General features: G+C 41.7%; 1 protein-coding gene across 3 annotated transcripts in view; it reads left to right on the forward strand.

Moving 5' to 3' along the window:
- Nucleotides 1-13699: 13699 nt before the first annotated feature.
- Nucleotides 13700-23901, forward strand: part of a1cf (apobec1 complementation factor) — a 13347-nt gene continuing 3145 nt past the window's right edge. For 2 of the 3 annotated variants that reach the window (XM_042083404.1, XM_042083406.1), the window contains exons 1-8: nt 13700-13811; nt 16232-16375; nt 17014-17148; nt 17663-17793; nt 20175-20413; nt 21301-21465; nt 21820-21917; nt 22838-23117. In XM_042083404.1, coding sequence (XP_041939338.1) covers nt 16277-16375; nt 17014-17148; nt 17663-17793; nt 20175-20413; nt 21301-21465; nt 21820-21917; nt 22838-23117 — 1147 coding nt within the window. In that variant the 5' untranslated portion in view covers nt 13700-13811; nt 16232-16276. Of the gene's footprint in view, nt 13812-14000; nt 14223-16231; nt 16376-17013; nt 17149-17662; nt 17794-20174; nt 20414-21300; nt 21466-21819; nt 21918-22837; nt 23118-23901 lie in introns of those variants that run through there. The other variant, XM_042083405.1, reaches the window with a different exon arrangement.

The following is a 23901-nucleotide window of genomic DNA, read 5'->3' on the forward strand; positions in this document are numbered from 1 at the left end:
GCTGACGAAAGGAAACAAAACTTTGCCTACAGCACTATTGACAATGTAAACCCGGCGAATTCCACACTTAACTAGCCAGGTACCCTGGAACCCCGGTGTTCCTTGACGCACGGATGAACGCGGGCTTTCGCCACTGATTTCAATTTTTCCAACGGCCAGCTAAGTGCTTGTCCACGGACTCTCCCACAGGCTAATGGCTGTATTGCGTTGAGAAACCAATTAGAGCTGTTCTTTCCCTCCTTGGAGACGGACCCGGGTCACTACGTAGTGAAGTGGAACGGGTGCGGGTGAGCGCGCAAAGAAGTCAGCTGCCGCGCTGGGTAGTGAGTGTAGGCTAGGCTACTCTGACGTAGGGGGAAGGACCATTCACATATTTATTCCAATGTTAACCCTAGGCTTCAATCCTGAAATAGCAGCAATTATTATTCGTTTTGATTGGTGATGTAACCTTGTGCAAGCCGAGCTTATGACTGGGGAGACATATAACGGGGGAGAGATAATTCGGGGAAGGGCACTCTAACGCGTGTATTTTATCCCATGCGCATCACTAGTAATTATAGTTAGTACCCTATGCCCAAGCCAATCCCTAATTGCTCATGATGGTAAATAGTTTGAAGCTGTAACTAGTAGCCTGTTTTAAAGAGGGCTTTGCCTTATGGGTCAAACTGTATAACCCCAGGGTCACTCACTACATTGAATCAGGGTTGAATTGGTTGCACTGGTAACAATTGTTTTATCAATGACTGTGTAAGAGGTAAGAGGTGAAGTTGCAGTGCGTAGCCTAATTTTCTCTCAAAAATTGGAAATAGTAAGCTATACAAACAGGGACACACATCATCTCAGGCACTGAGCAGTGCTGTCACATGGCGCGCGCACCAAGTGGCAGATTTTAGCGGTCACCTTGAACCTTCTCAGCTGGAGCAGAAGCAGCTGCGATTCACAAAAACGTGAGCATCGCCAGATATCATATCGGGATGAATGTGTGCCACTGGTGTCATCCCCTCGGGAGCAGCTCGGGTTTCAGGCCGAGAGCTGGCAGACGTTAGTCACCCCTTTCCTGTAACGCATACAGATTCTCTCATTGAAACCGGAGAGGGTCCCTAAGTGAGGGCAGGATGTTGCAAAATCAATATTGTTTACCTCATATGCCTAGCCAGCAGAAATCATCAGTGGTGTGTGTGTGTGTGGGGGGGGCTTAACTGTTCATGCTCCATTGTGGACAGAGGGGAGGTTATGCTATGAGGTTGATTGTTAAGTCCAGAAAGTGGACGGCCGAGGTGAAGTGAGTGGACTCTAGTCTTAATAGTCTTAATCAATGTGGATGTTGTGGACGTCACAGGAGGCGAGCCACTACAGGCTTTGCGTGATTACTGTAATGACAGGGATTTAGCTGCCATCAAACGTGCCCACACAGAAACACTCATGAGCACAGGCAACGCGCATGCAATACAATCACAGGTGCAATAAAGCACCTGCAGCAGTGTCTAGCACAAAGAAACACATATACATATAGCAATATGTCATTATCACAAAATACCTGAAAATAAAGATGCCCATGAACATAATCAGGGATCTTTTCTAATCGGGGGAGACGTGGCCCTCCCTGGAACTTCTCCCCATCCACTACCCTTTTGGAGGCCCTAACAATGACCTCCATTGTCATTGTAAAAGCAAGTGGGGAGATGGTACATCCCGCCATGATTTCCTATCTAGAGTTGTTGCCACCCTGTGGTGTACTCAGCTATAGTAAAACATAGTTGAATATCCAGAAAGTATGCTTTCACTAGGCTTTTAATGCTACCTGGGATTCTGAAATAATCAAAGGCCTCCCACAACAGACTATGCGGTTCCCCATTTGCAGTCATTCCAGAGCTGCATTGAAGTTTACACAGACACAAACTTGTGTGCCACAGGATGCATGTGATGCTCCAAGTGGTCACATTATGATGGCATCTCTGATTCAGTGTTTACTTACTAGGATTCCTCTTGCTTGTTTATGAAGTTTTCAATACATGACTGAAGGTCCAACCATAACAACAACCCACATAGAATCAGCTCCATCCCCATCTAACCTCTCAGTATTGTGGTCACCCAGAGACATGATGCTGCTCCTCTTACTTTTCATTGTTTCTGAGAATGGCTAATGGGTCAAATCTGAAAATGCTCGTCCCAAACACATGCAGCGAAGACCTTCAAGGGAAGAAGTGAAGTTGGTTGTGCCCTACTCTCGTGTCATGGTTAGGGCATCCTGACCTCAATTTTCTTTCGTGTCATTAGAAATAAAAGCTTGCTTTGTCAGTGCTGAAAAAACGCTGTGGGAGAAAGAGTTGCAGATGTCTGTAAAATAAACAGATGGTGGAACATAAAATGGCAGAAACAGCAGAAAGAGACACCAGAGAAACACTGCCGAGGTGAGGGTGTATTGTTGCCATGGGTTATTATGATATCCTTATAGTTCTTTATCTTTTCATCACTGTACCTCTGCCTCCTATTCTTTTTTGACTCTCTCTCCCTCTCTTTCTCTCTCTTTCTCTCTCTCGGTATGGTCCTTTCATCTGTGTCTTCATCTGGTCTCTCTACGGATGCCCTTTGGGCTCATGCATATATGGCAAAGGTTCTTCAACTGAGTTCCCCTGAAATAAGCCATGCCTCTCACAGGTCCTGTGTGTTTCATTAGTCTCAATAAAGCTAATAGTTCAGGAACTGTCAGAAAAGTCCTTGATATCAAAGGCTTCTGTGTAGACAGAACCAAAGATCTTAGAGCGGAGCATAGCGCTCTATAATCTTTGGACGGAACTTTGATGGAGACTAGTTGAAGTATCTTTAATGGTCTATGTTCCCTTCCTCTCTTTTTTCCTCTTCTCTCTGTCCTCTGTCTGTCTTTGTCTGTTCCTTCTCTTCAACCCCGCCATCTCTCTCTCTCTCTCTCTCGTCTCGTTTGCCCTGTGCTTGCCTAGAGTGTATGTCTGAAAAGGTCATGGCACTTGTATCATACGATTTTCAGACACCGCAATAAGGAGCTGTCATTGATCATAAGGCTCCACGCCCTAGCCCTCAAGACGGGTAGTCATCCACCGGGCACGTTGCCAGAAGAGTTCTCCACGACCCTCTGAGGCAGACAGGAGCTGGAATCAAACGGGGGGGGGGGGGTGGGGGGGTGGGGGAATGCGGCGGTCTCACAATCTGTGCCGTAATCTCCCCAGCGTTCGCCACATCCCATTACCGGAACGCAAATCAAGCGGGATCAGTGTCGGGTGTGGAGCCACGCTCGGCTGATTGTTATTTATTGTTCTTGCGTTCGTCTTGAGAAGGGTGAGCTGCCTGAGGCTTCGGTGTTTGGACTGCTGCCTCTGCTGACAGCGGGGACAGCGGCACAGCACTAAATGAAAGGCCTTTTCATCGGTTACATGAGAGTCAAGGGTACATCATGCATAATGCACGTCAGACATTTCTTCTGCAACGTCTCTTATTTATGTTTTTGAGTCCTTCACATTCTCTTACAGTTTTTATTCTCAGTTTGCTTTGGCTCATTTCTCAGATCAGAATGGTAATTCTTAAAACTGTTTGTTCAAACTCTATATCATCGTATCACTTGTGCACATCATTGAAGCAGTTTCTCCCCATCTTGAACAAATAGCATTATTTGATTAACTGATTTTCTACAAATGTCTACTGTTTTTTTTTTTCAATGGCCAATGTCATGTTGGTCAAAATGCACTATACTGGTTCCCTGCTGAATAGAACCCCATAAAAAACAAATTGGCCTTTTTGTCATTGCTTGTGTCATTAGATGCAATCTTGAATTTCCCCTTGGGGATCAATAAAGTATCTATCTACTGTATCTATCTATCTATGCAAATTTGTTGAACTAGCAGTCATAACTAGTTGCCATAGTCTGTTTGGCATACATATATGTGACCTGACAGACAGGAACGTCAGGTATAGAAAGATGTACAGTGGTGCACAGCTCTAACCAAGGGGTGTTTTATGGTATATTAAACAGTCACAATGTCTGTGAACAGTAAAAACGTTGAAACTGTTTTGCAATCAACCCCCTCCATTCACAATAATGTGTAACTTTGTAGTTTTGAAATAGAAAATAGTGCTGCCCTGCGCATTGTTCATCAGAAAAAACGTACAGAATAAACTGTCATGTTGACAAAGACAAAACAGTTTGACTATCTTGACATAAACAATGGCATCATGACTTATCATTTTGATTGCACTGACCATTTCATTGGCATAATTATTTGCTTGAGGCATAAACTAAGCATTTTAAGCAAGGTATGTGCTTTTGCAGGTTATTAGATACACAATGCGGTGCAGTTTGTACTAATTGTTTTGAGAAAAACTGTTCATTAGGATTCCAGAAATGCACCAAAGTGACTGAGAAAAACTGTAAAAGTGACATGATGTAGGAAATTCCCCTTTTCGGCAATTTCCAACATACTTGATACCCATTAGGAATAAGGGGATAGGCTACTCAATTCCTCTAAAGCCTAAAAGGGTCATGCTTCTATCCATGACAACACAGTCACGCACCGGCAATGTCAGACACTGCATTCTCCTTATGCTAAGTCCTCGAGGCATCAGAACGAGTTTGAAGTCGTTATTTTAAGGTGAAGAGCTACGCTGTGTTGCTTAGAATGATCGTTTACACTTTACTTGACAGTGTCGACATAAGAGTGACATGACACTGTCATGAACGTGTCATAAACAAGTTATAAACGTTTATGACATACCGCTTCTGTTATTAAGTCACATTTGGTTTTTGTCATAACAAGTTAGGGTTAGGATTAGGGTTAGGTTTAGAGATATGATTAGGGTTAGGGTCGGGATTGGGGTTGTACAGATTTTGGAGGAAACCAAAGCTCATGTGTAAGACCTACGTCGTGTCTGCTATGAATTTGTACATTTCCCTGAAATAAGCTGGTGACCCCAGCTTTGACCTCAGTACTTCCTGGAATTCCATATAGCATACCTTTACATTTTAACCCCTAGAGCCATTAACTTCAAACTGAACATAAATAGTGTTCATGTAGCCTACTGAATGTGTTTTAATTATTAGTCACTGAACTAATAATTACATTTGGACTTATTTTCTCAAGCAAAATTTTCAGTGATATGTAAACATTAATTCTGCTGTTATGCATTTTACTTTTATTATTTTTATAATAAAATATTATTATTATTATTATTATTATTATTATTATTATTATTATTATTATTATTATTATTATTTTCACTTAACATGAGGGACTCTCTGATGCCCTGACATCCAGTACGTAGCTATTAATTTAGTCCATCTTATGAGAATAATTTGGAGCTTTTCCACTGAACGTGGAATAGGAGCAGGAAGCACTAGATCAGTATTATCCAAACTTTACTTTCCGTTGACAACAGAGGTCAGAATTATTGTGACCTGACCTTCAAATACCGGAATCTCCAAAAGTGTGTCTGTTGATAGAGGGTGTTACTGTTCTTTCCCTTAGGAAAGACAGCAATACTCCTGGAGGATTTGTGTCTCTCAAAAAGGGATATCTTTTGTAGTTACAGTATGTGTTCTGAAGAGACAAAGCTTTTCTTTTCAGTGACCACTGTTAACCTCTTTGTTGCACTGAAGGCCTGTTACATCAAAAAGAACATGCCCCAAAAAATATCCCCATGAAACCAGAGAACACTGTCAGCATATTGATGCGTTGATTGAAGTGCAATTCCACATAGACTAACCTGATATGAATAGTGCATTTATTTTTTTACTTGACATTTTAACACAAGAAATGTTTTATTCTGTTTTTAATAAATTAATAAACACTTCCTCATGCAGGTAGGGCCTACACATTTCCTGAACATGTGCTCACATAACCTTTTAATCCAGCAGTCAGTGGAATACCTTAGTCCTTTGCAGTCAAAGAGTCAGGGTTCACACTATTACATTAGCAAGAATTCACAGTCTTGTGTGACATTAAAATGAGTCCCCAGGTATTGGTCCTATGTCAGATTTAATCAGTTCCCACAGCTGTGGGAGGAAATGACTTCTCTATGTGCAACAACCCCAGGAGAGACTGAAAGAGAGGAACGTAAAAATAATGTAATGCAAGTGAGCTGCAGCACATTGGGAGGGGGGGGGGGGGGTATCAGAGATAAAGAGGATAAGATACTGTATCCATCAAAAGACTGGGCATGAACAAATTAAGTGAAGACAAGGGTATATAAATGAATGAAGAAGCAGACAGAGAGGAAAGGAGGATAGAGAGAAGAAAGAAAAAAGCAAGAAAGGCAGAGAAAGTGAACGAGAAATGAGTAGAGTGAGAAAGTGTATGCAACAGAGCGGCAGACAGAAGGAGAGAGAGAGAAAAAAGAAGAAGAGTCAGATAGACAGAGAGAGAGAATCTCATCCTCATCCCTCCCTCGATCGATAAACATCACATGAAAGGCCAACACTCTTCTCTGGCTTGTTAATATTCAGACTTGACTCCGGGAACAGAAATAGACGAATGTGGAGGAAGATCAATAAGGGACGCTCTCTCAATGGCCCCCAGATTTTCTTAACGGAGAGAGAGAGGGAAAGAGAGAAAGAGAGAGAGAGAGAGAGGGAGAGTGACTGTGATTTTTAAGTTCTCTAAGGGAAAGATGAGCTCTGATGTGCTTAGCGGATGACAGTAATTCTGCCCGCAGACGACAGCATCATCGTGTGATTTGAATACTTGAAAAAGCTCCATGTCACTCCCAAATCCCCGTGGAATGCCACTCCAGGCAACAACCCCATTCCCGCTGCCTATCACAATCCTGAAACATTCTGATGTAGTCGTTACAAAACAATGAAGAGAAAGTAAAGGAGAGAAAAGACACCACATTATGTTGTTGTATGGATTTCTGGTACTTGCTATTATTTCCCGACAAAACAGGTAGGCCATATAGCTTAAGGCAACCTCAGAGTTGTTCACATATTACCTGGCATTGCCAGCGATTTCAGATATTCACAGGAGGTGTTTATCCTTTCACTATAGGTAGGGGATTTCCCATCGTGGCCAATCAACAACCAAGCCTATTTAACATTACACAGAATGACGCGGGATACAACAACAAGGATACACTTTATTTATTGCGCTCTCCCACCTGTGTAAACAACAACCAAGTTTATGATTTTTACATCTTTGATGACCTACAAAATGGTCCAGAAATTACTGGGTAAGTACCTGGTGATATGCCGCAAGAAAAAATAAGATTGAATAGATTGAATAGATAATTTGGGCTCTATTACAGACAGATAATTCTGGGATAATATATAGTATTATTGGGGGGGGCCCCAATAATGGGCCCCCTGTCTCTCTGTGGGCCCCGTCAGTGCTGAATCGTCCTAACCCCCCCCCCCCCAAGCGCATGATTTAATCAAATGAGCACACGATTTAGTAAAACAAGCGCATGATTAAGGAAAGTGAGCGCACAATCTATGTAGTAGAATAAGCACATGTTCTCTCAATATACAAAAAATCTTGCAGTGACACCTCCCGGCCTCTTTAGGTTAGCCACTGGTTGAAATTTAAGTTAGCCACTGGTTGAAATTTAAGTTAGCCACTGGTTAAAATGTTAAAGTGTTTAGCCATGGTTAGTCATGGTAAGCTCATGTGTGGTTTAAGGCTAGAATCAGTTTAGCCGTATTTAGTGATAAGAGATTAGCGGCCATGTTATGTCAAATGCAATGCGTCACATCTCCTAATGAATGATTAAAGGAACACAACAACACAACAACTTTTGGGAAATGAGCTTATTTACCGTCTATCCCAGAGGTAGATAAGAGGATGCATGCTATTCTCTTCTCCGTGTGTGCTATAACCCAGTCTGAAACCCAGCCTAGCCTAACTGTACAAAGATAATACAATCCTTTTTTCAGTGTCATTTATTACTCATGAGGATGGGCCTCACACAGCATTTCAAAAACTTTTTCAAAAGTCTTTACATTTAAATTTATTTTATGATGTTAAAAAGTGCAAAAATATTAGACTAGGCTACTCTGGACACAAACCATAGTCTTAGTCTATATATATACAGTATATAGATATATTATAGTCCGTAATCTATAATCTTCATCTAAAAGCACCATATTATAATTTATTTTAAATCTCAGCTAATGGCCCCCTTATCCCACTGTCTGCTATCTGTCATTGTCAGTAAATCCCTGTGTCATAACCAAAGGTCAAAGGTCAAGGTTTCTCTCCGATAAACTCAACTGCACTTAACTCAACCCAGTCCAGCACATCAGATAAGGGATCACCTCTAATCTCCGCAGATGGGAGCATGCAGAACTGGCTGTGTGAAGCGCCCAGAAGTCTTCCTGTGGAACCTTCCCAGGGTTCTTTTGTTATAAACACAAACACAAAGCAAGATGTTAAATTCCTTTATTCCTTAATTCCTGTGCTGCCTTGTCGTTAGATGATCTCATTTACAGTAATGGCCAGACCTTTTTCAATGTGCCATGTACTGTATACCTCAATTCAGGGATGGGGAAAAATAGAATGTATTTTTAAATAAAATATCAAATACCCTAATTTTAAGAATATCAAAATAAAAATACTAAAAATAATCTTTAAAGGGAGCATGATGTCACATTGCAAACTTTCCATATCTGTGTATTTAATCTATTCCTTCATCAGTACACTGACTGTTGATTTTTAAAGCGATGGTTCGGAGTAATTTCACTCTAGGGTCCTTTGCACCATGACCCTGAGCCAAACACCCTCCCAGAACCTGTTTTCTCTTGGTCCAACCCTCGTCAAGTAGCGCTGTCAGAAACTAATGACTTTCTGCAGGCGCTAATGGAACCAACTTAGTTTCTCGTAAATTACCCCACTAATAATTCCCAGAAGTGTTTACACTTAGTGTTAACTAATAATTGTTGCAAACTGGTACTACGAACAAAATATTAGTGCATTCCTGGATCTACATCCTTATGCATGCTTCCTGCCAAGACTTTCCCAAATCACGGCAGTAACGTCGACGCAGTGGTAGATAGTAACAGAGAGTAGAATCCATCAGGCAAGTGTTATTTAAATAAATTCCTGGTGTACTTACAAACTTTTCAATGCCTCATTTTATGAGTAAAGAACATAGTTGTACTACTGTAGAAGTTTCGTACCATTCAGGGCATTATTAGTGGGGTAATTTACGAGATACTCTATAGGTTCCATAAGCGCCTGCAGACAGTCATTAGTTTCTGACAGTGCTACTCGACCAGGGTTCAACCAAGGGAAAACAGGTTTGGCTCGGGGTCATGGTGCAAAGGACCCTAGGGTGAAATTACTCCGAACCATTGCTTTAAGTGAACAGTGTTTGAGAGCAACAGTGTTTCTCTGCCTACGAGACATGCCATAAACCTGCAAACAGTCAACAGATCAACTATGCTGACCTGCCTGTTACATCTCATAGCCTATATATCAGAGATGCCCTCAAACAGTCCTGCCCTGTGAAATGCTGTTGATCAGGAAGGATCATGAGCCTTTCAGTTGTTGTTTTTTTGGGTCGGCAAAAATATTAGCCTGGAAAATCCAGACCCTGATAATCTAGAAAGATTAAGGGTCTGGCAAAGAACAATGTAATGGCCCAACTTGAGGGGCGGCAACAAGCATGCATTTAAAAATCTCACTGCACGCAATTGGATAACACTACGACCAATATGTACTGTCCTCCAACGTTGCAGCGCTGTCTTCATAAGTTTAGCAGGTTTCCCGGAATGTTGGGGTAAAAGTAACGTGCATCATTGCTCTTTGCCAGTGTCTCGTAGAGACAATTCCATTGTGCTCTCGCGAGAACTCTGGATTTCCAGGGTACAAAAATATTGGGGTGGTCGTGAAATAATTTGCAGTCTGGATTAGGAACCTTTTTCTAAAGGTTTTTAGTCAAAGGCTGCCATTGACATAATGCCTTTGGTGTTGACATAGCCTACCTATGAGAGAACACATTTTCTGCCTCTGCTTCTAATGCCGATCTCGCAGCATTTCAAAACCAAGTTTCGCTGGTTAGAGAGAAGGGGGTCGCAAAACTTGGCCCACGTCTTTTGGGGTGATTTGGCGTCTTTAGGTGATTCATGGGACAACTTTTTGAGCAATGTTGCAGAGTAACCACATAACCAGTTCCGATTGGATGATTGAAGTTCTCAAGAAACTGACTATTAAAGTTCTCAAGAAACTTGCTGTACACATTAATAAAATAGCAGATCTTTCTAGCCAAAGGCAACCAAGACTATGAGGTGAGGACGGGGACTTCCTCCAACTACAGGTATGATATCTTCCATTATGTTGCCATGCTAAGATGGTAGCTCCTGAAAGATGACATCTCTAAAAACTGAAGAATGCGCTGTTCAATTCACCACAGCAGGTAACAGGGAGAGAGTAGCAATCTGTCAAGCTGGGCTTTAAACAGGATGGAGACTAGCTGAAAAAAAGAAGGCACCCTGCTGACCACCCTTTCTCCCACAGCGATGCGTCTGAACACATGTGTCTTCCTCTCGTTTCATCTTGAAAAATAGTGGTCTTTAGATCAAGCAATCCTTGAATTCCCCATAACGAACAGCCATTAAGCAGATATACATGTGTAGGGCTCAATGCAGGATTTGCTTTAAAAGGCTACAATATGGGGGGTTTGTTCTCTTTGTTGACATTGGCAACAAGTGTTTGAAATATACTGACCCGATGAGTGTGTTTATGGATGTTGCCACACTTAGACATTTTGTTTATCTAATGCTGTTTCCTAACTGATGGCTTTTCTGCTAGCTGAGTGCTGCTTCTTTTCCCTTTTGACAGCGCTGGGCAGCAGCACACAGGAGGTCAAGCAGAAAAAGAACAGAGGCAGAAAACCTCTGCTGGGAGAGAGACATTTTCGCCCGTGATGTGGAAAACAGCGGAGCACACACACTCTCACTTACACTCATAGACACACGCACACACACACAAACACACACACACATTCACACAGCCAGCAGGCGTGACACACACACACACTCTCACTCACACTCATAGACACACACACACACACACACACACACACAAACACACACGCACACACACACACACATTCACACAGCCAGCAGGCGCGAGCCACGTGCTGACAGAGGGATCCCACCTGATTAATTCAGAAAGGGGTTGCATAATGCAGAGACGCGGAGGAAAAACAGGGACTCATTGAGAAGATGTGTGTGTGTGTGTGAGAGAGAGAGAAGTGAGAAAATGAGTGTGTGTGTGTGTGTGAGAGAGAGAGAGAAGTGAGAAAATGAGTGTGTGTGTGTGTGTGTGAGAGAGAGAGAAGTGAGAAAATGAGTGTGTGTGTGTGTGTGAGAGAGAGAGAGAAGAGAGAAAATGAGTGTGTGTGTGTGTGTGTGTGTGTGTGAGAGAGAAGATAGAAAATGAGTGTGTGTGTGTGTGTGAGAGAGAGAGAGAAGAGAGAAAATGAGTGTGTGTATGTGTGTGTGTGTGAGAGAGAGAGAAGATAGAAAATGAGTGTGTGTGTGTGTGTGTGTGTGTATGTGTGTTTGTACATGTGCTTAAATTTGTTTATGTAAACCTATACATGCCTTTGTCTCTCGTATGCTTGTGTGTGTCTGTGTGTGTGTGTGTGGTGTGTGTGTGTGCATGTGCAGTGACTGCACGGCTGCATCTTTGAGACTGAGAGCCCACACATTGCCCAATGATGCAAGCTTAATGTGTGTCACATTTTCAACATGGCTACACACATGTATTCTTGGAAGACAGTGGCAGTAACAACAGCAGCAGCAGCAGCAGCAGCAGAAACCCACTCAGCTACAACAGCCACTTATCTAATTACCTCATACTGGGCTCTCCTCCAGCAGTTCAAAAGCAGGTTAGACCTAGCAGCATTCATCAACATTGTTAAAGCTGTGCTGTGATTCAAATGGCTGATGAGATCATACCAAATTAGCAACCCTGCAGTGATAGCATCACACATGCCTGCCTGTCCCTGCCTCCACCCTGTCGGTCAATGTCAGGCCACACGGGGGCGCTAGTTAGCCAAATACACCTGTGTGTGTAAAGTCCCATTCAGCTCACTAACCCTTTCTTCACATTATCAGTAATGAAAAATACTCAACATGGAGAGTGGAACATATTATCTGACTTTTTAAGAGATAACACAAACATGGGCGGGCATACAGACGAACCGACACACACATACACACACACACACACACACACACACACATTTACAAACACACAGACATTGGCAATGGCACACACAAAAAGTAGTTGCATAAATGGAGCTTGCACAAGTTCTAGTCAGGGTTAGGCACTGGGGAGAATAATCAAAGGTTCTTGCTGAGGTTCACATAAGTTCATAGCAACTTGAATGACTGTTTTCTCTGTGGACGGCAGAGAAACGTTAAACTTAAAAAATGACCAACAACATGGAGACTCAGATTCAGAACTGGCCAGTGATTGATACAAAGCCAGAAACCACAACCCTCTCTCGCCCTCTCTCTCTATCACTCTCTTTCTCTCACTTTCTTTCTCTCTTTTACTCTTTTTTTGTCTCCCTCATTTTGTCTCTCACTCTCTCCCTCTCTCCCTCACTCACTCTCATTAGGGAAGCCATAATCCTTATCAGGTCCAATACATCAGTTGAAAGGTTTGTTCAGTATATTATGGACAAGCATTTTAACCTATACTATACCCACAAAAAACAGATATGACATAGAATCTGTGTTCATTTGAAGTCGGACAACCACCCCACCACCCCACCCCCGGTGGGCTAATCACCCCTAATACCCCGACCTGGCTCCCTCTACCCCCTATCTAACTCAAACAAATAAGGCGAGACAGCAAACACGGGGCAGAACAACAAGGTAGCCGCAGTAGTGTATTTGCCCGGTCAATAACGACACGCTCATACGAAACACACACACACACACTTATATGGAGCCTAGGTCTAATGGCAATGAAGACGCCACACTGAGAGGCCCCTGTGTAGACCTTGTCAAAGACTCAAATCCACAGGCGTACATCCTCATCGATCTATTTAATGGTGATGTTTGGTGTGTGTGTTTATGTGTGTGTGTTTGTGTGTGTGTGTGTGTGTGTATGTGTGTGTGTGTTTGTGTGTGCGTGCGTGCGTGCATGCATGCGTGTTTGTTGTCTGTATTTGTGTGATGATGGGGAAGAAAGGCATTAAGCATTACCTAATGCTGTTATGGGGTAAATTCCAAAGAAACTGGAGCCCATAGAAATATCTGAACAGCACATTGGAAAGTTCTAAATACAGAGACACAAGGCATAGATTTTGAGAGACATTTTCTTTCTTGTTAAATGCTCAACTATGTCAGCACTTAACCACAATTATCTCTCTATGGAACACATATGCTACCAACGTACTGGAAAAATGCTTTGCATAATGATTCAAATGAGTAAAGTTAATGAATGAACCAAATTACACATGTGTGTAATAATCGTATTTCAAATTCAACTGGTAGTAACAGCAAGAAGTGTGCGTGATGCAAAAGGACATTCAGATCACCATACGCTGTCCTAATCCCCTGACACAGTCCCTCTTCAGCAAGGTCTCTCTGGCTCCATGCTCTTGCTGTTCCTGGTCAAAGGCCTGTGGGTGCAGAGGGGGAGGCCGCGGGGAGAGGAGAGATAGGAGCTAGTTAATGTTTAACCGCCGGGGCTTGTAAAGCCGCAGAGCAAGACAGTGAACCTTTGGAGTTTGATATGATGGGATTACCAAGTCACCCCCAGCGACACGTTGCCAAATTCACCAGAATGAAGGTCTGAGGCTTCCGGGTGGTGATCTCTGAAATTGCTTAGGTACACTATTTTAAACTTGTTTTTTTCTCTCTTTCTCTCTCTTTTCCTTAACTCGCAGGTGTGTATGCGCCTGTGTACATGTATGTGTGTGTGTGTGTGTTTGTATAGTTTAATGTGAGGGACATGGCATGAGGGTAAACACCAGCATCTGTTTCTCAGCTGACGCCTGGGTCTGGTAGTGGAGACGTAGGTGTGGTGGTAGAGATGTAGTCGTTTATTATTACCTGTACGTGGTCACTTTTATTCAAATGCTGAGCTATGCGACTTGTGTTGATGATTGGTACGTGGTGGAGGTGAGATATGAGAGGGAATGGTGCCAGGCAAAACTGGTTCTATCCTTGGAGAGGAGGTTGAATGCATGCGAGCAGAGAGAAGTGGGAGAGGAGTGGGAAGAGAGGTTAACACAATGAGGTAGCAACCTTTTTTCATCCATTCATTGGAATAACTATTCAGTGTAGGCCTAATGGCCTGTAGCTGAATTAACATTGATGCAACAATTCTGGATAGAGAGGTGAAGTTTGCCACCTTCTTCATTGTGTTTGGGTGTATTACTAGTGGAGCAGTTGACAGGTTGAATAACAAAATGTATCCATGTGAAAGATGGAGGTATAACCAAGTCTTTATTTGCCAAAATTGCATACAACTTCCACTAAACGGTTCAATTGTAGTAACATATGGTGCCCAGTGAAGTCGGAAATTCTGCAGATTATTTTAATTTCTCTGTAGGCCTATGTACAACCAAGCGTTTGCCATTTCAGCTTTAATCCATAACCTTCTCTTAAAGCAGCACACTTTATATTTGTGTTGAATCTGTTGTATTTGCAGATATTAACACACAGCATACAGAATTACCGACTAGGTAGTTCTAGCCAACGTGGTGGCCTTCGATCCTGTGTGTATTTAGCCTTAGTCAACAGAGCTCCAAAAAGCAGGTACTGATGTCAGGCAGATAAGCTGTCGTCCAGTTATCTTGTTTATGCAAACCGTAACCAGGTCGTCCTAGAGAGTCCATAGTTAGCATTACAGCAACGTTTCATGCGCCTGCCAGTGATGCTTTAAAAAGACAGGCATATTTTTTCAATGTCTGTTTTGTTTTCCTTTTCTTATAATTTTCTCTTGTAAGTGATTTTAAAGAGAACAAAATAGCGCTGTCGTAGCTTAGGCTATAGCCTACAATAAAGGTTTATGAGAGAAACAGATAGCCATTATGCTATTTGGGTGACTTGTGCCACAGAACTACAGCTTATCGTTTTAACAGATGTAGAAACTCAGGTGATTTTACTTTTAATTTTATTCCTGGCGTGGTGCTTGTTGAGAACGTTGGTTGAAAACCGATACTGCCTCGAGCTCCCGCTGTTATGAGAAGATGCAAGATGAATGGAAAGGTCACCTCACGTCTCCACATTTTCCTCACGGCTCATGGGCTGTCGAAAAAGCCACTGAGCAATTATTAGTTGAGTAATTTCGGTTTCTTGGAAATAATGAAAGATGAGATTTCATGGCCGTCTAGAGTATTAACGAACATGTTTAAAATATATCAAATGAATAGGTGTAAGGACATTACAACAACTCTAAGGACAACTCAAAAGGTTTGCCAACTATGACCTAATTTGGTCGCTCGTCAGCTATCTCTTTGATCTATTATGTGAATAAAAGACACAGATGATGATTAGCCTACATTTTAATGGATGCTTAACTAAAAACCATTGTGTTGGTGATTTAATTAACCCCTCAGTCATTATAGGATAGAAACCACTTAAAACCACGTTGAGTGGGCGTTCTGGGGGTGTGGCAGAATTTAATTGTAAAGTAGCTTACATGAAAATGTTCATAGACGAATATTAGCCATAGTTTTTATATTCATTGTTATTAACATGAAACACGGAGCGATTCGGGGATATATAGGCTAGGGTCGTAGCACAGAGTGGTGGTCTGCCAGCTTGATTCGAGGTAGTTAATAATTATGCTGTGGTCCTTGACCTTAGACAGCACCGCTGCTTTAATGCTGTCAACATGAACATGGCCATTCGGGGATCTGTCGGTTACCTAAACAGACAATAGCTGAAACATAGCCTCTGCATTGATTCAGACATCAAAAAAGACGTGTACGTTTGGGTGCAGTTTAGCCAGATGATGGATAATTGCCGGATAAGCTTCATTTTATTATTTAAGTTCTGATGAACTATAATGATACAGTTGAGAGTGTTTGGCTTCTTTCATGTGAGACAGTTACCCAGACTGGCCATAAGAACGCAATTTTCCATTCAGCAATTTTTTCCCTAGAAAGCAAAGACAAAAAATCCAGTGGGAAAAAAACAAATCTCTTGTTTCATAAAGGCAACAGCAGCCAATGTCATTCAAATGAGCGAGGCCCATTTCCCATGTCATTGATCTTGTCCTGAACTTTGGTTTAATTTCAGTGAGCACCCCTAATTCTTCTGATTTATTGCTGATAATCATTCACAATGGAAACCAATCAAAAATCCGGGGATGGACTGGCAGGCACCCAGAAAGAGGCCGCGTTGCGTACCCTCATCCAACGCACAGGATATCACTTGCACCAGGTAGGAATATAGACTACCATCACCACCTACCTTCACTTGCTCTTGTGGTCACCATGTAGTTCAATTGCAACAGAACATCTTCTCTGATACTGTCAAATCAATGTATCCATGATGTATCCATGTCAAATTTACCCATTTGAGCATCCATACATGTATCCATTTCAAATGTATCCATGCAAATGCATTTGAAATAGATTAAAGATAGGACCAATTCACTGGCAATCTATCTTTATGTAAGAATGTTTACTTAATGTTGAGATGTTTACCCTTTTTGGTTATATGATGATGATGTGCTGCCACCCACAGGAAGCTATAAGAAACAGCCCCAGTATTTATGCCCTGGTTTCTGATATAACTGAACTTTAACAATGATTGTATGTGTACCAAATGTCTTCATTGGTACGGCGCTGTCACTGTTGTTCATTAATCAAATGTTTATCCTCTTGATATCACCCTGATAGCATAAATCAGTTTGGGTGCTGTTAAATGTTTCTGCTGCATTTCCACAATCAACTGCTGATAGACTGATATAACTCACCTTCTTCTTCCTACTCTCTTTCTCTCTGTGTGTGTGTGTGTGTGTGTGTGTGTGTGTGTGTGTGTGTGTGTGTGTGTGTGTGTGTGTTGCGCTCTGACAGGAAAATGGACAGAGGCGATATGGCGGCCCCCCTCCTGGCTGGGAAGGCCCCCCTCCTGAGAGAGGGAGTGAGATCTTTGTGGGCAAGCTGCCTCGTGACCTCTTTGAAGATGAGCTGGTGCCGCTCTGCGAGAAGGTAACAGCTCCATTTTCTCAGTTCATATCAATAAATATGCTTCAAAAGCTAATTGTAAGGGGTGCGCTGTGGCACAACTGGCTACAGTGCCCATACCATATTTGGGTCCACACACCCACTAGGGTTTGAGTCTGACCCGGGTCATTTCCCAATCTCACCCCATCTCTCTCTTTTCATTGTCCTGTGAAATTGAAGTTACACAAAGCCCAAAAACATTTCTTAGAAAAAAAGGTAATTGTTATGGTTATGGTTATGGAATTTAGCAGACACCTTTTTATTGTATTGAGCTCTATTCTGTGCAATTTACTTAATACATGTAAGATGTGTATGAACATGTTTTATATTAGCATAGCCTTTCACTCTACACATTTGTGAAAGTCACTCACTGCACAAATGTTTTCAACAGTTGTTACAGTCTGCATAATAAGCTATATAAAACATGGTTTGTTGTGCAAAGTGATCTCCTGGTGAGGCCATTTGAGAAACCAAATTGCTCTACTTCTTCACTTCACAGTTTGGAAAGATCTATGAGGTACGGATGATGATGGACTTCAACGGCAACAACCGAGGCTATGCATTTGTGACTTTCGGCACAAAGCAAGAGGCCAAGACCGCTATGAAGCACCTCAATAATTATGAAATCAGGTATGTAGACACTCTCTTTTCATATGGAGGTAGACAACTCAGCGGCTGTCTGGTGGAGAAGATGGACACAAGTCAAAGTTTTTGAATTCATCATTTTATGAATTTCTCTTATATTTTTGTCTTGGGGGTGAGGTAGCCTATGTGTCGATGAAGGCGTGTCTATAATGACTTGCAAATGTAAGTAAGTTATCAGCAAAGGTCATTGCTATGTGGGTGAAAGTTGAAAATAAGAGGGGAAAAGTTCAATTGCCTTGAGGAAGAGTTGTTATGGGTTAGCTATCTGATGATAATCTGCCCTATGGCATATATTAGGCTATGTTCAGACTAGGCATCATTTTTGCAACTGCCGGCATCCGTTTTACATTATAATCCTATGGAGTAGACCATGTTATCAAAAAAGTCCTCGACTTCTTTTAAAACGCGATTGTGGGCGTCTTTTTCTGCAGCTTAGAGCTGTTTTTAAAGTTGAGAAACGTTCAACTTCTAGCTGTAAAACGCCTTATGTCACATTGTTTTTTGACAAGCGGATAACCGAAAAAGATGCTTCCAGCTGCTTTTTGGAACAAAAAGGTGGCAGATTTTTTTAAAACTGAAAAGGTGGTCTGCACAACTTCTCTTGTCAGAAAAAGAAGCCAAGTTTGAACCTTAGTCTGTCTGATAAAGATGTTGGGTTACACTTTACTTGACAGTGTCAACATAAGAGTGACATGACACTGTCATTAACGGCTCATAAACAAGTCATAAACGTTTATGACATAATGCTTGTTATTAAGTGACATTCGTTTTTTGTCATAAAAAGTTAAGGTTAGGGTTAGGTTTAGGGTTAGGATTAGGACTAGAGGTTAGTATTAGGGTCAGGGTTAGGGTTAGGTTTCATGTGTCATGACAGTGTCATGTGTTCACGACAGTGTCATGTCACTCTTACAGTATGTCGATACTGTCAAGTAAAGTGCAGATGTTGTTTGTGCCCTACATAGTGATAGTGTTCTTTAAGATACAAACCCAGTGGGCACCTTTACTTTACTAGAGCAATCTTTTCTCTTCTTTCTGGCTGATTAAAGGAGTAGTCCCCAATTTCTACCTAATAGACACATCAAATTCAACATCTTCTCTTGGTGCTCTACCCCTCTGTTAGGTGCGTTTGGTGATGTCTGCCCAAAAAGCACTGGTGTTCGTTCACAGTCCTTGATCTGTAAACAGGAAACAAACAAAGTAAATAAGACCAAACAATACACCATTCCAGGAAGTCAACAATGTCCCTCCAGGTGCTGTATTTAATTGGCTTTATAAAAGCTTTATAACAGCATTTAGCCATGTACTGTATGCAAGACCCTTGAATCCATAGTTACTGTGGTTATAATCAATCAACTAGATGTACTCCTTATGGACAGTGAGCACAATCATAAGTAGATAAACACATACACACATGATAACACACACTTAGATATATGCACACACACACACACACACACACACACACACTCAATAGTAATTAGACAGAATCGCTGACTGACAAAGAAAGCACCCTCCTGATTTTGTTTGTGCAACACAGTGCCATCAGCCAAGCCTTGCTTCAGGTAGGCTGAGAAAGATTAGCTTAGCTTCCGTCTCTCTGTCTCTCTCCCCCGCATACATTAACCAAGCCTACACAAGTAGGACAGGCCAGTGGGGCAGCCGTGTCCTACTGGTTAGGGCTTCGGGCTTGTAGGGTTGCCGGTTCTATCCACGACCAGTAGGAAAAATGTGGGCAGGGAAAGTGGTTGAGCACTGTTCTCCTATGCCCACATCCACTGCTGAAGTGCCCTTGAGCAGGCACCTAACCCCTCACTGCTCCCCGAGCGCCGCTGTAGCAGGCAGCTCACTGGTCCAGGTTAGTGTGTGCTTCACCTCACTGTGCATTCACTGTGTGCTGTGTGTGTTTCACTAATTCACGGATTGGGATAAATGCAGAGACCAAATTTCCCTCACGGGATCAAAAGAGTATATACAGTATACTATATACTTATACTTACTATACATACTTATACTGTACTTATACTTATATTTAAAGGAACACACCAACTTTTTGGTAAATTTGCTTATTTACCATCTAACCCAGAGTTAGGTAAGAGGATACATATCCATCTCTTCTCTGTAAGTGCCATAACCCAGTCTAACTTAGCATAATACACAGAAAGTGGGTGCTAGCAGGAAGCTATAGGCTAACTGGTCGAACCCAATTTCAGGAATGAAGAATTGTAGAAGGTGGTCTCCTTGGTGTCCCAAAGTATAGTGAACAGACCAAGCAATACACAATTTCAGTCAATTAACCACATTGCTTAAGAAGCGCCGAAAGATGTCCTCCCAGTTTCCCAAATTCTAAAGTTCAACCGTTCCCTCAGGAACGGCCGACTGTTGGGAGTCTGTGCCAGCGTGGACAACTGTCGCCTGTTCGTCGGCGGAATCCCCAAAACCAAGAAGAAGGAGGAGATCCTGGCAGAGATGAAGAAAGTGACCGATGGCGTCGTGGACGTCATCGTGTACCCCAGCGCCGCCGACAAGAGCAAGAACCGCGGCTTCGCCTTTGTGGAGTATGAGAGCCACCGTGCCGCTGCCATGGCCCGTCGGAAACTGTTGCCAGGTAACAGACGAGCAGCATGGACACTAAAAAATGTACACTAAAAAATGTAAGGTTCAAGGTTTATTATATATTAAAATGTATAGTAGATGGTTTTATCCAAAGGGATTTACAAAGCTTACAACTTTAGAATCTTTAGCAATAATGAAAAAAAGAAAAATTATTAGGTGCATTCTATATGTAAAGTTAGAAAAATAAAAGAAAATTAACGAATTTGATTTAATACTTGCTGACAATCTGAGGATCTGAAATTGAATGTTGAGGATCTATTGAAATGAAGATCTTTATGATGAATGCCCAGACAGTACCACTTTATAGTGTATTTCTACCCAGTATAATTTACATCACATGAATGATGGAATGATGGAAACCGCTGCCATACTTTGTACAAACGTTTGCCAGAGGGAGAGTGTCAGACGAGGTCAACCGATTCAAAATATTCTTGGTTATGTGATTCTAAGAAAATTATGTTGTGGCACAGTTAAGGATGGCCATGTCAAATAGCAGAAAATTAAATAAAAATAATACATCAATAAGTGAAACTGAACTCAAGTTCTGGCTGTCAAATCAAAACATGTGAGGTTTCCAATGTGAGCGCCCCTGAAGGGTAGAGATTGAAGTAGCAATTTGGAATACTCTTGCAACATTTCAGACAGCCAGTTCAAGTATATTAGCTCGTCAGTGGTGAGACTATTCAAAATGTAATTTCTCCTGTGAAATGGCTTCCTTCAGGAAACCAGTTCATTGGTATATGATCAATTTTGTTTTCCATTACTGGGTGATGGGGCTTAAGTTACAAGAATTGAGTGTCTTGACCCAGAGTGACCTGACCCAAATGTAACCGTGACGACAACATTCGGTCTGCTCTCTCTCCCTCTCCGCTTCCTCAGGGCGGATCCAGCTTTGGGGTCACGCCATTGCGGTGGACTGGGCCGAGCCAGAGGTCGAAGTGGATGAGGATACCATGGCAACGGTGAAAATCCTGTACGTGCGTAACCTGATGCTGGGGACCACAGAAGAGACGATTGAAAAAGAGTTTAACAGCATCAAACCAGGTACGCTTGGGGGAGCCTCACAGACCAGAGTGCAGCTCTAGAGGCCACTGTGTTATACAAATTATGAAAAATAAATTTAAATCAGGAAAATTACTTTAAAGTACTTTAAAGACATTGTCCTTGTTTAGCTTCAGTTGTTCAGCTTGCTGGATTCATCTATCACGGTCACAAATGCATTACTCCCAAACATTTTGAACATTATTTTTTCTTTGTAAGTAATATTTGTGATGTTTTACCTTGTGTCTAGCAACTTTTCCTTCATTAAAGTGTGTGTGTGTGTGTGTGTGTGTGTGTGTGTGTGTGTGTGTGTGTGTGTGTGTGTGTGTGTGTGTGTGTGTGTTGCTTCATGAACAGGATCTGTGGAACGGGTGAAAAAGATCAGGGACTACGCTTTTGTCCACTTTGGTCAGAGGGAGGATGCTATCAGTGCCATGGATGCTCTGAATGGAAAGGTGGTGTCTTTGTCTATTCATCGATATCATGTCAGTTGTGTTTTTAGATAGTATACGCCATTTTCCGTTTTAATCTAAAATTAGATTAGATTAGATGTCAGCTCTCTTTATTATCTTATCTTTAAAAAGTGTTTTTGTCACAACTTCAGCTAGCATTTCATTTGGAAAAGGTGTTTATTCATGAACAAAAACAGTCACTTATATCAGTTGCTGAACTTTGACCCCATCTATTTCAATGGAGATAGCGTTATGATGTGCAACCAATAGTATCTCTTTCATCTTTGTCGATCGTGCTCATCAAACCTAATTTCTCTCCCAGTACTTCAAAGCAAAATGTAAATGAGTGCATCATTTGTGGTCTTCATGGCCCTGATACGAAGGTGTCGGAATGGTTTTCTTCTCCATTTTCCATATTTGGGAATGTTCCTGAAAAATAATTCTGCTAAAGAACACCCGTGAAGCCTGGGGTTCTCCTCAAAGATTCTTTTCGGGGAGTTGTTTACTGCCTCTGTTAGCTCTGTTAGTTTGTGGAGTCTCCCCAGTGACGATACTCAAAGTTAGGAGCTTTTCAAGATGAATTAGAATACAGTAGACTTTAAATAAAATAATAAAGTAAACAGAATATAATTGATTTTAACTGAAATCACTTTACTTTAACTTATAATTGATTTTAACTCAAATTCATTGTAAACAACCAATTTTAGCATTTTATCTTCTTAGAGTAACACTCCTTGGGTAGAGTTTTTGTTAAGGGTAAAGGTTAATATTGTGTAATAATATTTGATAAGGACATCCATATCATACATAATACTTCTATGTTGTTTAAGTTACTTAAGAAGATTGTAAAAGAATACTCAACATACACACCAAAGTACTTTGCATTGTATATTTCGTCTGACTTTACTCGCGTAAAACCACAGATTGTGGACGGCTCTCCCATTGAAGTGACCCTAGCCAAGCCCGTGGACAAGGACAGCTACGTGCGTTACACCCGGGGCACAGGTGGGCGTGGGGCAGCGCTCCTGCAGGGAGAGTACACCTACACCCTGGGCCAGGTGTACGACCCCTCTGCCGCCTACCTGGGCGCGCCTGTCTTCTACGCACCCCAAGCTTACGCCACCATCCCCAACCAGTTCCGCTTCCCCAGCGCCAAGGGGCACGTGGCGACACGAGGTCTGGTCCGAACGCCATCGGTTAGAGGTGGGTGAGATGTCGGTGCCGCCTTCCTGGAGTGGGTACAGTGACCATGAAAAAGGCCACTTACCATGAGCATGGTCATGCTTTCAGTGTGACACATAATGTTATTACGTTTATGGGGGACTAAAATGAGAGAATACCTAATCAACTGCTAGAATATAATCAGAATATAATTCAGAATATAATCTGTGAAGCCTTTCTTAAATTATTAGGTGTGTATATATATATGGCTATATATCAATCAAGTGAATCATTTTTGTGTTACTGGGATATTTCTGATTACCTCAGTGCCACAGCTTCAGAGCTTTTTTTAAATCACTATTTTTATTATTCCTATTTATGCGCCATCTTTTTGGAATTGTATGAATATATCTGAAACCTTAAATCACACTAATTTCAGGTCTTATGATAGATATATCATACTATATATCAGGAAAATGTGTTTATTTCATTTGGCAAACACTATGATAATGCATATTTTTATTATCAATTTTGCATGCTAGAGATTGTTTGAAACTGAAATGTGAAATGTGAGATTGCATTGCATTGTGTTATAATAATTTCTTCCACACCTGCATATTACAGTCTAATCATATCCAAGTGATAATAAAAAATAAAAAAGAATCTAAACTAAAATTTGGTGAAACATAGCAGAACAACCAGACATAATCATTCATATGACCAGGAACAAAAATCACACAGGGACACTCAGATCAGACGGAGTGACTGTACTGTGCTGGCCTGGAAAGAAAAGAAAAAAAAGATAGAGAAAAGGACACAGTCTTGA

This window comes from Alosa sapidissima, chromosome 24 (genome assembly GCF_018492685.1).
Source record: "Alosa sapidissima isolate fAloSap1 chromosome 24, fAloSap1.pri, whole genome shotgun sequence".
NCBI classification, from domain to species: domain Eukaryota; kingdom Metazoa; phylum Chordata; class Actinopteri; order Clupeiformes; family Clupeidae; genus Alosa; species Alosa sapidissima.